At 39.8% G+C, this 15,508-nt stretch overlaps 1 protein-coding gene across 2 annotated transcripts in view; it reads left to right on the top strand.

Moving 5' to 3' along the window:
* Window positions 1-15,508, top strand: part of SEMA3D (semaphorin 3D) — a 286,427-nt gene that overhangs the window by 60,983 nt on the left and 209,936 nt on the right. For both annotated transcript variants that reach the window (XM_073551303.1, XM_073551302.1), the window contains exon 2: window positions 8,367-8,549. In XM_073551303.1, coding sequence (XP_073407404.1) covers window positions 8,405-8,549 — 145 coding nt within the window. In that variant the 5' untranslated portion in view covers window positions 8,367-8,404. The remainder of the gene's footprint in view (window positions 1-8,366; window positions 8,550-15,508) is intronic.

The following is a 15,508-nucleotide window of genomic DNA, read 5'->3' on the forward strand; positions in this document are numbered from 1 at the left end:
ACCAAGTTAAGTGGCTTAGCTGATTAGTTGACGTAGGTGGCACAAGTACTGAGCTCAGTGATTGGCTGTAGCTCTGTAGGTGTGATGTCACCATTATAACCAATCGACAAAGATCAGAACAGCGGCAGAGAAGCAGTGCTTGATCCAGAAAGGGTAAAAACTCAGCTTATTTTATATATCAATAAGTTTATGGGCTAAAAAGAAATAGAGGAGGACATCCTTTTATCATTTTTGTTATTGCTCAATTTGAATGTTTACAATTTGCTGTGTAATATTTTATTTAATTTTTGTGGGACTTTGTTTTTTATTTTAATTTGACAAATTTTTCTCACTGAGTATTTGGAAGCAGTGTTTGCATATGTGGTATTCAAAAGCATTATTACCTGTCAGTGTCTATTTAATTTTACATAATAGTAGATTTCAAAGGAAATAAGATCTGGGATCTTGAGTTTCACTTAAGGACTGATTTTTCCTGTCTTACCATTGAGCACTTATGCACAAATGTCCAAGTCCAGTGTTCATATGTAATAGGGTGGGGGACAGGAAAATGTGATGAGGCAATCTATTAGGCTATGCCTTTGGCAAATGCTTATGGAAAGCCTAAAAGTCTTTGTTAGGACTCAGCTGTCATGATAATCCTTTGGAATTTCATAATCATGTCAATGGTGCTAAAGGGCTGACATAAGGAGTCCCCTTTTATCTTGAAAGACCTCACCTATAGACCATGGCTTCTAACAGGTTAAATAGCTGGGTCTGACGGTTTCTCTGATATTCTCTTATATTGTCAGCTCAGTATACAGCTGTCAATCACTGTTGATCTCATGGGCACAAGTCATGGATACAGCTCATAAATTGCATGGTGCCTTAATACAAAGCATTCCATGATATTCATGTAGTGCATGGTGTTACAAAGGATTAAATTACCTAATGTTATAAAGTGTAGTGGAATTTCAAATACGGAACAGTCCTTAAAGCAACCAATTAGGTAACATACAGCTTTCAGTTTTAGAAAGAGTTATGAAAAATAGATCATATTGATTTCTTCAGTCATACAAATCCACTTGACAGCAGTTTTGTAAGACATAATTGTTTTCCTAACATGCACATTCCAATCTTTCAAATTTATGGCATAATAACATGATATGTATGGAGAGTGACAGGGCATAATTCCTGAGATGGATGTGTATCAGCAGTGAGACTCAGATCTATGATATATTTATAGCTTATCCTGTGGATAGCAATCTGAAAGTAAAGAGTTAAAACAACATACTAATGAGGTCAACAAGCCCAATTAACGATATACCTGATTACAAAGTCTGGTATAATTTAACACTATGACAGAGCTTAAAGGGACCAGAAGATATACTGTCAATGTATGAAATGGGAAAATCACTTCAAGGGAGATATCTAGCCATTACTTAAATATATCCACATATTCAGTCAGTTTCAGATATTTTAAGAGGCTTTTTTCTTATCTTCATCATTTGGGCAAATAAGAAACAGTATTACATTTGTAAATGTAATGCCACTTTTTAAGTCAGAAGCAATGATCATATGTTCTCTATGGGGGTTCGCAATATTAATAACTTAACACATTGCTTTTTTATATAACTATATCAAACCCTTATACCCTCAAGCTAAATGTGGACAAATCTGAACTCATGATCTTTCCTCCATCTCACAGATGTTCCTTCCCTGACCTATCTATCACAATTAATGACATCAATCTTTCCCCAGTACCGGAAGTCCGCTGCCTCAGAGTAACCCTTGACTCTGCCCTGTCCTTCAAACCGTAAATCTAAGCTCTTTCTACCTCCTGTCGCCTCCAGCTCAAAAATATTTCCAGAATCCGTCCTTTCCTCAACCCCCAATCTACTAAAATGCTTGTGCACGCCCTCATCATCTCCCACCTCGACTACTGCAACATCCTTTTCTGTGGTCTCCCTGCTAACACCCTCGCACCACTCCAGGCCATCCTTAACTCTGCTGCCTGACTAATTCATCTTTCGCCTCGCTACTCCTCCGCTTCTCACCTCTGCAAATCTCTTCACTGGCTCCCATTCCCTTAGCGTGTCCAGTTCAAATTACTAATACTGACCTACAAGGCCATCTATAACCTGTCTCCCCCATATGTTTCTGAACTAATCTCCCGATATCTTCCCTCATGTAATCTCCGGTCATACCAAGACCTCCTTCTCTCCACACTTATTCGATCCTTACCCAACCGCTTCCAAGACTTCTCCCAAATAGCCCCCATCCTCTGAAATTCTTTGCCCCAGCATGTCCGACTATCAACCACATTCGGATCCTTCAGATGGAACCTGAAAACCCACCTCTTCAAAGAAAGCCTACAGCCTGCAATGACCCCGCTACCTCCTCACCACTACCGGAGATATCACCCCAACCAACACCGGAATTGTTGTAACCCACCAACCTACTGTCTCCTTCCCCACCATCCTGTAGCATGTAAGCCCAAAAGGGCAGGGTTCTCTCCCCTCTGTATCAGTCTGTCATTGTAAGTTTGTTTACTGTAAGTGATATCTGTAATTTGTATGTAACCCCTTCCCATGTACAGCACCATGGAATCAATGGTGCTATATAAATAAATAATAATAATAATCCTTTTCTTCATTAAAAAGTTTGTTTTGTATGCATTTCTTAACTGAGATCTTTTCAAAACTGGACTGGTAAGTAAAATGTAGCTGCACCAGGTTCTTATTTACTTTAGGTCTAAGGGGTAAAGTTTCTCCTTGTGCAGAGTGCCAAGTTGGTGTAGGGCCATGTAATGCTTCTCTGGGAAATTAAATATTAAAATAGCAATCCTAAAAGTCAATATCAAAATATCAACCCTTTAAATTACCTTACCACATAATTAAGGATATACAGCCAAGCCAGAGCATCAATTTGGAGACACGTGTATTGGGCTTTTTGTCCCTCATCAGTGCTAAGCAGGAGAACTAGATTTTTGAGTGAAAGGCCAACCTGTGACTGCAAATGGAGTTTCTCATTTGACATCTTATCCTACGTCTTGTGATAAGGTTTTTTAAAGGAAATCTGCCACCAGGTTTTTGCTACCTCTTCATGATGTAGGCAAAGTTTACTGGGTGCAGCAGTTGTGATACAATCAAAATTCTTAGATGCAGTATGAAGCAGAGCTCAAAAATCTAACCCAACCCACACCACTCTCTCTATGTACAGTGTCTATTGACAGTGCGCTGTTTATCTGAGGAGGAGGGGTTGTGGCCAGTCTAGTAAGCATAGGCCATGTATGCCATGTAGTTCAGGCAATGACAATCACCAGGTGATAAAACCTTCATTATTATTAAACATCAACACACAGCCTGATAATTGACCTATCGTTCAAATCTGTGTTTTAACCCCTACCTCATGCTGTCCTCAGATTACATAACAAAACCCTCCTGACAGATTTTCTTTAAAGGGTTGGTATTAGGATTGTTATTTCCAATAGGTGGTGGCACTAGAGCAGGGTTCCCCAACTCCAGTCCTCAAGGCCCACCAACAGATCATGTTTTCAGGATTTCCTTTGTATTGCACAGGTGAAGCAATTATCACCTGAGCAATACTAAGGAAATTCTGAAAACATGATCTGTTGGTGGGCCTTGAGGACTGGAATTGGGGAACCCTGCACTAGAGACCCTGATCTATTCTGTAAAGAGATTGCTTATTCACTTTAAAGGGAATCTGTCTCCCCCTGGAATGTATATGACCTATTAATATGGGCATACAGGTGATAGAAATGTTAAACTAGTCCTACATGTATGCCTCATATTAGCTGTCTTGTAGTTTAGAAATGTTATATTCTGCCTTTAAGCTAATGATTTCTTCCAGGCACCGGAGTGTTCAGTGCCTGGAAGATATCACTGCCTCCTGTCTTCCTTTTAATACTTCCCTCCTCCCATCAGCGTCAGTTATGGCCCCAGAATCCTGCGCCTGCACCCTGCAACCAGCAACCTTGCAACCTGCAACCACAATACGTACCTCTTCCTCCCTTCTGTGGGCACTGCATTCAGGGATCTTCTGCACAGGCGCCGGCGACTTCTGCTCCATTGACCTCCGGTGTATGTGTCGATAAGATGCTCTCCAGACTTCTCTGCTTAGTCAATGCCATGTACACATGGTTCCTAGTGATGACTGTGCAGGGAGGAAGTGGGGAGAGGATATTATTGGCGTGGACACCGGAGGTCACAGTGACTCACTGACACCTGCGCAGGAGATCCCTGAATGCAGTGCCCAAAGAAGGGAGGAAGAGGTACGTATTGTGGAGGGATTGCAAGGGCGCAGGCACAGAATTCCGAGGCCACAACTGCATGGGAAGTGGGTAGTATTACAATGACGATAGGAGGCAGGGATTTCTTACAAGCACCGCGCTGTCCGGAGCCTGGAAGAAATCATTAGCATAAAGACAGACTATAACATTTCTCAATAGCAAGACTGTTCATATGAGGAATACAGGTTGGACTATTTTAACATTTCTAATACCTGTATCCCCATATTAATATGTCATATGCGTCCCAGGGGTTGGCAGATTCCCTTAAAACACTTTCTTTCCTAGAAGCCATTCCTATTCTACTATGAAGCAAAGGGCTACAGTTATGTTTAGTGATTATGAATGCACACCATTGTAGACAAGTTCAAAACTTGCCCAAGATGAATATACGTACAGTATGTATAATATGTGTTTTCATTTTTGTTACAAAATGTATTTGAAGATTAAATTTCATCTGCAATTTTGCTACTTACATTGTTTAAAAAATGTGGGACGTTATTTTTTTACCATGTTTCAATTAACTTTTATACCAACAGAAAAACTGGATTGCACGAGTGCTGGTCAGTTTTTCTGTTTGTGGCAAACTCCTATGACATGTGCACTCCTACTCCCAACAGCCTAAGGCTGTGTTAATTAGCTGGTTCCCTCCTGCCCTATAAATTGTAAGCTTTTTAGCCCAGGAGAGGTGTGTTATCAGGTTCAAAGACCCAACAATATTGTACGCCTTGACAATGGCTTTTGGGTTCCCATATATTGGCCAATTTATGCGCTAAGTGCCTTCTTTTAGTGTAATTTTTCTATAGCAATATTGCGATTCCCATTTTCTAATATTCTAATGTAGCATTTTTCTTATTTCTATGGCAGTAATGCAGTTCCAATTTTCTAAATTTATTATTCTTAGTATTTCAGAGTGCAGCTGTATTTTTCCTTTTAATTAACTTCATAGTTACACTAGAACTTATGGTATTGATTTAGAAATAATTTTTACTTGTAGCATCTGAATAAAATAGTGTATATAATTAGAGACATTTGCTGTAATGATAGGACTGTTTCACAATTGGCTTCAGGACAACATCCTGGGGACATTTACAGGGAAGATCCGGGTGTTAATAGACTGAAGGAAGAACTGAATTCATTGCCCCAAGAAGATGCATACTATAAATTGTAAAAGCTAGAAATATCACTCTTCTGCATCGACAAAGCAGATTTTTTTTTCATCCACATAAACCTAATTGACAAAGTTCCTTTGAAAGTATGTTCAGAAACATTTAATTCTTATGGGACTGTAAATTATACTGATGACACAGGCTGGTTCGCTGCAGCTGGAGATAACAGCAGCTGGGAGGGATTGTTGTGGAATTTTTTAGCATTAAGTTTGTTTTTACTTCAAAAGATCCCACCTAAAATCTGAAACTCTATGCTACTCCGCAACCTGTAATTATATTACTTAGCTGCATTAGATGCCAGAGGATTTCATGCATCCAATAATAAAAGCCTTTCTTGGGAATTTTGGGTAATTGCGTCCTGTCTTATTACTATTTCCATGTGCACAAGAGAATAGTAAAAGTAAACAAATACAACATGCCGCATACTGTCCCATTGTCAACAGATATATTTACGGCTTTGAATATGGCGCGATGCACTGTGCGAGTTAATTGAAAGCCTTGGGCTGTTTGCGGTCAGGACATTTATAAGGGGACACAATGAGCGGGACTGCCATGTATGAATAGCTGATTGTCATCAGAACAATTTTCTACATTGAATGAGGCAATTACTGGAGGCACATTTACGCTGTAAACTCAATGTAAACATTAAAGTCAATTTAGGCATATTAAAAAAAAGTTATATTTTGTGCAACACAATGGATGTTTTTTAGGGTGTGTTTTTGGCAATAGACAAATAAATTTACTCCCTGGCAATCTTGGCAAGCTAAATATTTGAATAAGGCTATGAGCACTGAGTGTGTATTTAACCGAATATATAAATCTTTATATACATGCATTATACTTTCCTATACAGAGGACCACCACAAGTAACCTACCATGGGTTTACCATTTATTTGCCTCTGTCAGATGTATAAATATTGCCCCTGAAGAAGCCAGTTTACCTGGCGACACGCGTTTGGCACATCTTGTGCCCTTGCCTCCCCCATCATCCCTTTTTCAGCACTATTTCCTCTAACTCTTAGGATTTTTTTCTTATTTGAAACACCATTTCTCATTGCTTACAGGAATCCTTCATTGTGGTTATTGTCTGGCCTGTCTCCAGGTACTATGTTGATTTATGGTCCACTGCTGGACATTGCTATTTCTATGTTCTCATCTCTTTGATTTTGAGAGCCTGAATTTTGTCACACTGTGCCTGCTTCAGAGCCTGCTATTTCTGGTCATTCATTAGCAGGCGTAAATGGTTCTACAGTTGGTCGGCGCAATCTCTCCATTACTTTCTTGATTTGCACGCTGGTACCTTATGTGTTAGTGCCAATGCTATTGATACATCTTTTTATTGTGCCTACTGGGACGGGTGCCACTATCAATAGTGCTATTATATATCCACAATGTTGTGTGTTTTTTTCTATTGCTGCTGTGATTTGGGGGGTTTTGGAAGGGGCATAGCCCTATTACGGGCTAATGTGTCGTTATATGTGGCTTTAAATGTTTTTAACTTTGCAGTGTGGTAAAGACTTTTGTATTACTTACTTGGTGATCCTTCCCCGTTTTTTCTCTTCTGACTTGTTCATCAGTTTTAGCATGTAACGGGTGTTCCCATTTTTGTGGTGCCTTCCGGTTCTCAAAATGGTTAGAAGTAGTGATGAGCGAACGTGCACGGATAACATCTTATCTGAGCATGCTCTGGTGTTATCTGAGCATCTCGGAGTGCTCGTATAGTATGTTCAAGTCCCTGTGGCTGCATGATTTGCCGCAAATCCTGCAACCACAAGGAATCAAACATAATATACGAGCACGCCCGAGATACTCTGATAACACCAGAGCATGCTCAGATAAGATGTTATCCGTGCACGTTCGCTCATCACTAGTTAGAAGTAATGTATAAGATAATGAAAAATAATGTGGAAATAATCTATTGTTTGTTTTACAAATGGCATGATAATGAGACCCCAAAGGTACATTAATGCCAGAAGTGATGACATTATATTTTACCTGTAGAATGTAAGCCCAAAAGGGCATGGTCACCTCCCCTCTGTTTTAGTCTGTCATTGTTACTTTGTTTACTGTTAGTGATATCTGCAATTTGTATGTAACCCCATCTCATGTACAGCACCATGGAATCAATGGTGCTATATAAATAATAATAATAATAATAATAATAACAATAATAATGGGCGTGTTCCCAGCATATGGTGCATTACTTGTTATGCTGGACTGGTCCTAGAACAACTTCATGAGAGTAAAATTTGTTGGATTCTTAGATCCTGCTTTGATCTCGTTATGAAAGATGAATCGGTGTACAAAGTGCACAACTTTATCATCATTTGTGTTTCAAGTTCAGGCATAAAATAACTGACATATGGGAATCTCACGTTATTGGGGCTGACTCATGACATTGTGATCCCTGAAGATCCCCAAAATACATTGCTCAATCACCCAAAGTACAAGTAGTTATGGTGGTTCTTTCCTTTGAAAATGGAAAAGGAATAGTCAGATACTTTCTTGCATCATTTGTAGCATCTCAGTCCATTCTTGCACTAAAAAAATTGTATTTATGCAGTACAAGAAGAGTAGACCTTCTAATAGGCTTCTCATTGGTTAAAGGAAAATAAATGTAATATATGGAATATTACTGCATCTATAAAGTAAGTGCTTCTAAATGGTCCTAGGTTTTGCTTGTAAAGTAATTCCTTGGAAGCTTATAAGACAAATGACTTATATAGTACATCATTTTATATTAAAATCTTACGTTACATAGACCAGTGCCCAGCGAATCTGTGGTCTGCTTTGTAATTAATTTCTTGTGTCAGTTAACATTATCCAATAAAATGGGGAAGATTTGTAGCATTTACCGGTAACACAGTATCATCTTCCAATAACAAGTCATAAAAACCTGTTTCTTCTTTCAGACAGGTCATTCCCTAGAAGAGGTGCCAGATACAACACCATGGAAAAGAAGTGTCACAAATGTCACAGCAGATGGCTAACACCACAGGATATCTCTACAATGCTATCACTGTTTTTTCTGATATTTTTGCCAACAACTGACAGCATGAGACAAAATATTCCCCGGCTCAAACTCTCTTACAAAGGTAAGTTTATAACAGAGGCTTGATACTTTCTATGTCTTTGATTGGAATCGTTAAGGTTCCTATTTTCTGTGCTATGAGCGGCTGACACAGCATTTTTGTTGAAATGTAATATCCCCTGCTCAAAATATATTAATTCATTTGTAGAAATTAGTAAATATATTTGAGTGCTATTGAATTCCAATCTAATTTTACATAAATCTGTATTCTTCAAATAGATTGTTTTTTTACGATTTGCTCTGTGGGAATGATGGTCGCCATTTTTTTTTTAACCAAAGACGACTATGAAAATGGATAAAAATTAAAAAATAATACTCACCTTACTGTTTCTCCGTTCTGCCACGCCTGCAGCCCACTGTCCGATCCTCAGGACCTCTTCTTTTCCTCTTTGGCCATCATCTGCATTGTCTCCAATGTCTTCACACCAGGAAAAGTCAATGGGGTTAGCTAGATCTATTGAGGTCACTGCTCACTGTGACATTGCAGCACTCATCATGCGGTAACAACAAAACATGTGAGACGCCTGAGTGACAGTATGGCGCACATTGATCTCTGAATCCTAGTCAGCCCAGAAGACCCATCCTGCAGTCAGGACATCTGGGAGAATAGGTGTGATGGTGAAAGGGTGAAAAAAAGAAGCGGAGGAAAAGATGGACGGCAGGACAGGTGAGAAGTGACGTGAGTATTATTATTCTCTTTTTATTACAAGCTGCTTTTGTTATGCTATGGAGTTCGCAGAGACCCCAGAAGTGTAATAAGGAACATTCAATTCAAAGAGAATAACTTAACTGAAGTAAACTTGTCCTGTAAAATCTGCGTGATTTTTAAATTCTCAATTCGCTTGGTTTTATTTTTTTTTTTCAGGCACAATAGTGAATAAGAGAATTTGAGATGTGTTTTGGCTTATACAGTATATTTATTTGAGGTTTTGCTGAGTTACTGGTATATTCTGAAAATAGTTACATGAGCAAACCATGCCAACCTAGTACATAAAAAAGTGTCTGGTGTGCGTGTGACATTCAAGTTTCTGAAATTAGTATCCATAAAAATCAACTTCAAAAGAAACAATGAGTTTTGTATCATGTGTTCATGTAATATAGAGTAAAAAAGATAATGATTTCATTCTTAATGCAGTATATTAGTGCAATATTATGTTACATTTCAGCAATCTATTTAAACTTAGGACCACAACAAGTGTGACAAATATTATTAAAATGTACTAGTCGCTGTGTTCGTTAGTTACCAGCGCCCTGATGCAGGGAGCTGGTAACTAACGTACACATCGGGTATCCAAGGGCCGTGCATCCCTTAGATACCCGAAATGTACGTTAGTTACCAGCTCCCTGCATCAGCGCGCTGGTAACTAACGTACACATCGGGTATCTAAGGGACGCCCGTCCCTTGGCTGCCCGATGTGTACGTTAGTTACCAGCAGATCGCTGGTCTTCCACCTGTCACACGCAGCGATGTGTGCTGGCCAGCGGGAGACCAGTGACCAAAGAAAAGTCGAGAGGTTTCCCAGAGCAATCAGCGATACCAGCAGGGGGGCCGGTCGCTGATCGCTGTCACACACAGCCATCTCGCTGGTGAGATCGCTGTTGTGTCACAAAACTTGTGACTCAGCAGCGATCTCGCTAGCGAGATCGCTGTGTGTGATGCGGCCTTAAGAATATTTCTAGGAATTTAAGCACTGAGATTTGCACAGTGACCAGAAAATTCAGATTTTGATGCTGTACATCAGCACATGTTTACGAGAATTATGGCTCTGTGGTTAGCTTATAAGTGATAAACATAACTTCTATAATGATTTAATTTGCACAGAATTGTATAACGCACTTGTTTGCATCACGTTTGGTTATGATGTATGGTTTTGTATATGTACAAATATATTGTATATTTTATTGAGTAAAATCTGTCACCAGTAGTTCAGATTTCCTGTTAGTCTGATACAAAAACGCATACATTTGGGTGGTCCATAATTTCCAGGTGTAAATGTGGAAGTAAAAGGTTACAAAGAATCAGGTCACCGTTAGGTTTCAACCCTGGAAGTCACATTTTCCTGTATTCCGTAGGCAAACATTTCTAGTCTGCTGTGTGTCATTGTTCCATAAACCGCAGCATTCATAGAAAATAAGATGTTAAATCGTCAAACAATTAGATAGTTGCAATAAATGCAATAAACTGCTTAAAAATCATGTAAATATATTTGCTATTACATAAATAGTGGGGATGAAATGACTTGAATCTTTACTAACGTCAAGCCAAGCTTTTATAGTATTCTAAGGCAAGTGTGTAGGTGAGTAAAATCAAAGGACTGTTACACCCAAAGAACTGTGAAGTGATTGTTTAACAGCATAGCGGCTAAGTCATAGGCAAAAAATGCAGAAATAAAATGATTATTAGGTGTAGCCCTGTTTACAGTGACTTATAATTGGACAGCATTTCGTCTTCTTTTTTAAATGTACTGAACAATGAAAGAGAAGGGGAAAATGACTCTCCTTGTGATTTTATAATGAAGCCTTCACTCGCATCCCACCCACTACCAAAAAAAGGTTGAACATCACAACAAATGCTTCCTTGTCAGGAAATTGTCAATTACTATTAATTTTGGTCTTTGAAAACAGCCGGTCTTCTTCTTTCAAAGCATTGAAAATATATAGATGTTAGGTCATGTCTGAATATCCTGAGCTGGCTGTATTCCCTATTGTATCGTGCATCCAGAAGAATGCACAGGATATTCGCACACAATCCAATACCTTTGTCAGCACATACTAGCAACAAAGTGTGGCAAGTTTTTATTAATTCAGAAGGATATGTATTCAAAAATGTGTAAGCAAACAGTATTTATGCTTTAATACACTTTGCTTTGACACATAGTATAAACATGCCAAATAATAATTAGAGATGATCGGATCTGGAAAAAAATTCAAATTCACCACATCGAGGGGATTTGTCCCAGCAAACTCGATTTGTATCAGTTATTTGCAAATTGAATCTCCGTGATTACGCTCTGCAGTCCCTTCAGACCCCAGATGATAATACACGTAATAAGTAAGAGATAAAAGAATACTTAAACTCACCTCACCACGCATCTCTCCATCCTCTCTGCTCATCGGCCCCTGTCCAATCCTCGTAACATCTTATAAGCACAGCAAGTGCAAAGAGCCGCTAAGCCAGGACATGAGGCCCTGGAGGACTCTGCGCAGAACCATCTCAGACCTCATCAATGCTGGAAGACTTGGCATAACATGAAGAATCCCTGGATTTCAGTGGTCATGGCGACAGAAGATGCAACGAGGAACAGACAGTGGCCAGTGTGGTGAGCGGTAAGGTGAGTGTAGGTAATTTTATAATTTTTAACCTTTTGATAGCCCTTTGTGTTAAAGAAAATAAAATATAAATATACTGTATGATGGTAACTAGAATAAATTTCACTAGGAAATATTTACTTAGGGTTATTGAGTCTAATGTTTGAGCGGAGGTCAACAAATGATTGCGTTTCCTAAGGGAAAACTTGAAACTCAGAATTTCACCCAATATTAAATATCTAGTTTTGGGTGTGGTTAAATGAAAAAAATAAAATATACAATATTATTCATCCTTGTTCCATTTCAGGAAACTAGTGCAATGGGACTCTAAAAAAGCAAAAGACATCTCTCTCCTCTCTGAATATCTTGTAATGAAACATTGATTGTGAAACTCAAAAAATGGTGACTGATGGTCAGCTGTAGTATTTGCATAATAGCAGACAAAGCCCTGCATATCAGCTGTGTATGTCAGTCCAATTGTGGGGAGGGACTCATGTAATGAGAATACTTGTGTAGCATTGGGAATATGCACGGTCTATGTCAGCAAAAATAAAAAACATGCATGTTCAGACATGACGCACAAAATATGTGATAGTTGTCCCTGAACGGTTTTATTGAGTACTTTATTAGAACCTGTCAGCTCTCCTGAAATGTCTAAGTACATACAGTACTTGCATTATATTTAAGATAATCCTGGTGCACCCTTTTTTTGGAGGTAGATTCCTAATGTATACTGTCTATAATATTTCCTGATATTTTCTGTATTGTTCCCTTGAAAAATAGGGTGATCTGTTGTGAACTCATTTTCTGCTCCTTCCGTTCTCCCTCTGGTGGTGACAGGAGGTAGTGAGGTTGGTCTAATTGGTAGTGATCTGCCACCTGATGAGGAGGATAACGATTGGATCTCTGGAGTATCAGACTGGATATAAGACAGCCGACGCCCTGTCCTGGTGCTGGTGATTTAGTCTGCTTCTCAGGTCTTGGACTTCAGCTCTGTTCCAGTCTTCTCAAGCTAAGTTTGTTTTTGCTATTGTTCACACTTGCTCTTGTTGGTCAATTCAGTTTTTTGTGGTCAGCCAGCCCCTGCTGGGGTTGTGCTGAATTTCCACTTCCATCTATCTGTATTTGCCTTTTGGTCCCTTATTAGATTGGCCTCTTTTTGCACTGTATCAGAATATTTCAGAGTGCTGATATAGTGGGAGAAGTCTAGTGACTTCAGGGTTAATTTTGCTATCAGAAGTGTTGGACATTATTTTGGTAGAGTTTTTGGCAGATTGCAGACAGTGTCTTACCTTTCCTGTCCTTTCTAGTTAGTCGGGCCCCATCGTTTGCTCAGCCTATTTTTCTGCCTTTGATTGTGTTTTCATCTTGTTTCACCGTCAATACATGTGGGGGGGCTGTCTTTCCTTTGGGGTCTGCTCTGGGGCAGTTAGTTTTCCTCTTTTCCTGCTTTAGGCTTATGTAGCTCTCCGGTTGTGGCGAGGCATCTGGGATCGTCATAGGTACGCTCCATGACTGCTGCTAGTTGTGTGGTAAGATCAGGGATCTGCAATCTGCATAGTTACTAACCCCTCTGGTTTTCTGAGACTTGGCTTGTGCTGTTTTTTCCTCCTCGGTGACCCATTCCTAACAGAATTACCAGCCATACCGCAGATTCTAGGGTACTCAAAAGCAGGAGAAAATTGTTTAAAAAGAAAAAAAAAAGTGTCAGAATTTTTTTTTTTTTATAATTATATTTTTTCCTCTTTTTCTCTGGGGGGCCGTAGGAGGATTTTTTTTTAACCTCTCCTAATGGAGATTAAGCAACTGTCTGATCATGTGGAGCAACTTGCTGCTGAAGTACAGGGAATTTCCACCTATCTCATTCAGTCACACGCTGCTGAACTCCTGATGTGTTTTCTGGGGATCTGTCTAAATTTCTGAATTTTAAGAGTAATTGTAAATTATTTCTTGCCTTGAAGCCTATCTCATCGGGGAGCTCTGTGCAGCAGGTTAAAATTGTCATCTCCTTGCTGCGCAGCGATCCCCAGGATTGGGCTTTTTCTCTGACACCTGAAAATCCTATTCTGACTAATGTGGATGCATTTTTTCAGGCCTTGGGGTTGTTGTATGATGAACCCAATGCCGTTGATCAAGCTGAGAGAACTCTGTTGGCATTAGACCAGGGTCAGGATCCTGCAGAGTTGTACTGTCAAAAATTCCGAAAGTGGGTGGGCCTTACTACATGGAATGATAGTGCATTGGCAGCTCTCTTTTGAAAAGGTTTATCAGAGACTGTAAAAGATGTTATGGTGGGATTTCCTGTTCCCTCTGGTCTGGATGGCTCTATGTCATTAGCCATTCAAGTTGATCGACGTTTACATGAACGTAAAACTACATGGGAGGCGCTGCCACCTTTTGAACAAATGTCAGAACCTGTGCAATGTGATGGGTTTTGTCTAGGGCGCAACGTCAGGAGTTTAGAAGGCGTAATAAGCTGTGTTTTTTCTGTGGAGACCCCTCTCATACTATTTCTGTCTGCCCTAAACAAGAGAAATGTTTTGCACACACATTTGCTGTGGGCAGTGTGCAACCTAAGTTCCTTTTGGCAATTACTTTGATCTGCTCCTTGTCCACATTTTCCACTAAGGCTTTTGTGGATTCAGGAGCAGCTCTCAATCTGATGGATTTGGACTTTGCTAAACGTTGTGGTTTGTCCATGATGCCTCTGCAGATGCCTATTCCTTTGAGTGGTATTGATGCCACTCCTTTGGCGGAGAATAAACCTCAGTATTGGACCCAGGTGATAATGCGAGTTGCCCCAGACCACCAAGAAAATTGTACATTTTTGGTGCTGCATAATTTGCATGATACTATTGTTCTGGGTTTCCCCTGGTTGCAAACTCATAACCCAGTTTTGGATTGGAAATCTGTGTCTGTGGTGAGTTGGGGTTGTCAGTGTGTTCTTAGGGATGCTCCTGTTTTCTCCACCTCTCCTCAGTCTCATGATATTCCTATTATATGGCTGATTTCTCTGATGTATTTAGTGAGAGTAAGTCTGCGTCTTTGCCTCCTCATAGGAGTTATGACTGTGCAATTGAGTTGATGCCTGGGTACAAATTTCCCAAGGGTCGGATTTTCAACTTATCTGTACCCGAACATGATGCTATGCGATCCTATATTAAGGAGTCATTGGAGAAGGGTCATATTAGACCATCCTCGTCACCTTTAGGCGCTGGATTTTTTCTTTTGTGGCCAAGAAAGATGGTTCATTAAGACCGTGTATTGATTATCGTTCCCTTAACAAAATGACGGTTAAATATCAGTACCCGTTACCTCTGATGTCTGATTTATTCTCCAGAGTTAAGAGTGCCTGCTGGTTTACTAAGCTTGACCTCAGGGGGGCGTTTAATCTTATTCGCATCAAGCACGGGGATGAATGGAAGACGGCGTTTAATACTCCGGAGGGAGATTTTGAGTACCTGGTGATGCCTTTTGGGCTCTCCAATGCCCCTTCTGTCTTCCAGTCCTTTATGAATGATATTTTCCGAGACTTTGTGGATACGTTTTTGATCATCTATCTGGATGATATTTTGATCTTTTCTAGTGATTGGGATTCCCATGTGGAACATGTCCGGACTGTGTTCCAGATTTTGAGGGAGAATTCCCTGTTTG

The sequence above is a fragment of the Dendrobates tinctorius genome, unplaced genomic scaffold (assembly GCF_039654945.1).
Source record: "Dendrobates tinctorius isolate UK_male_01 unplaced genomic scaffold, ASM3965494v1 ptg000174l, whole genome shotgun sequence".
NCBI classification, from domain to species: Eukaryota; Metazoa; Chordata; class Amphibia; order Anura; family Dendrobatidae; genus Dendrobates; species Dendrobates tinctorius.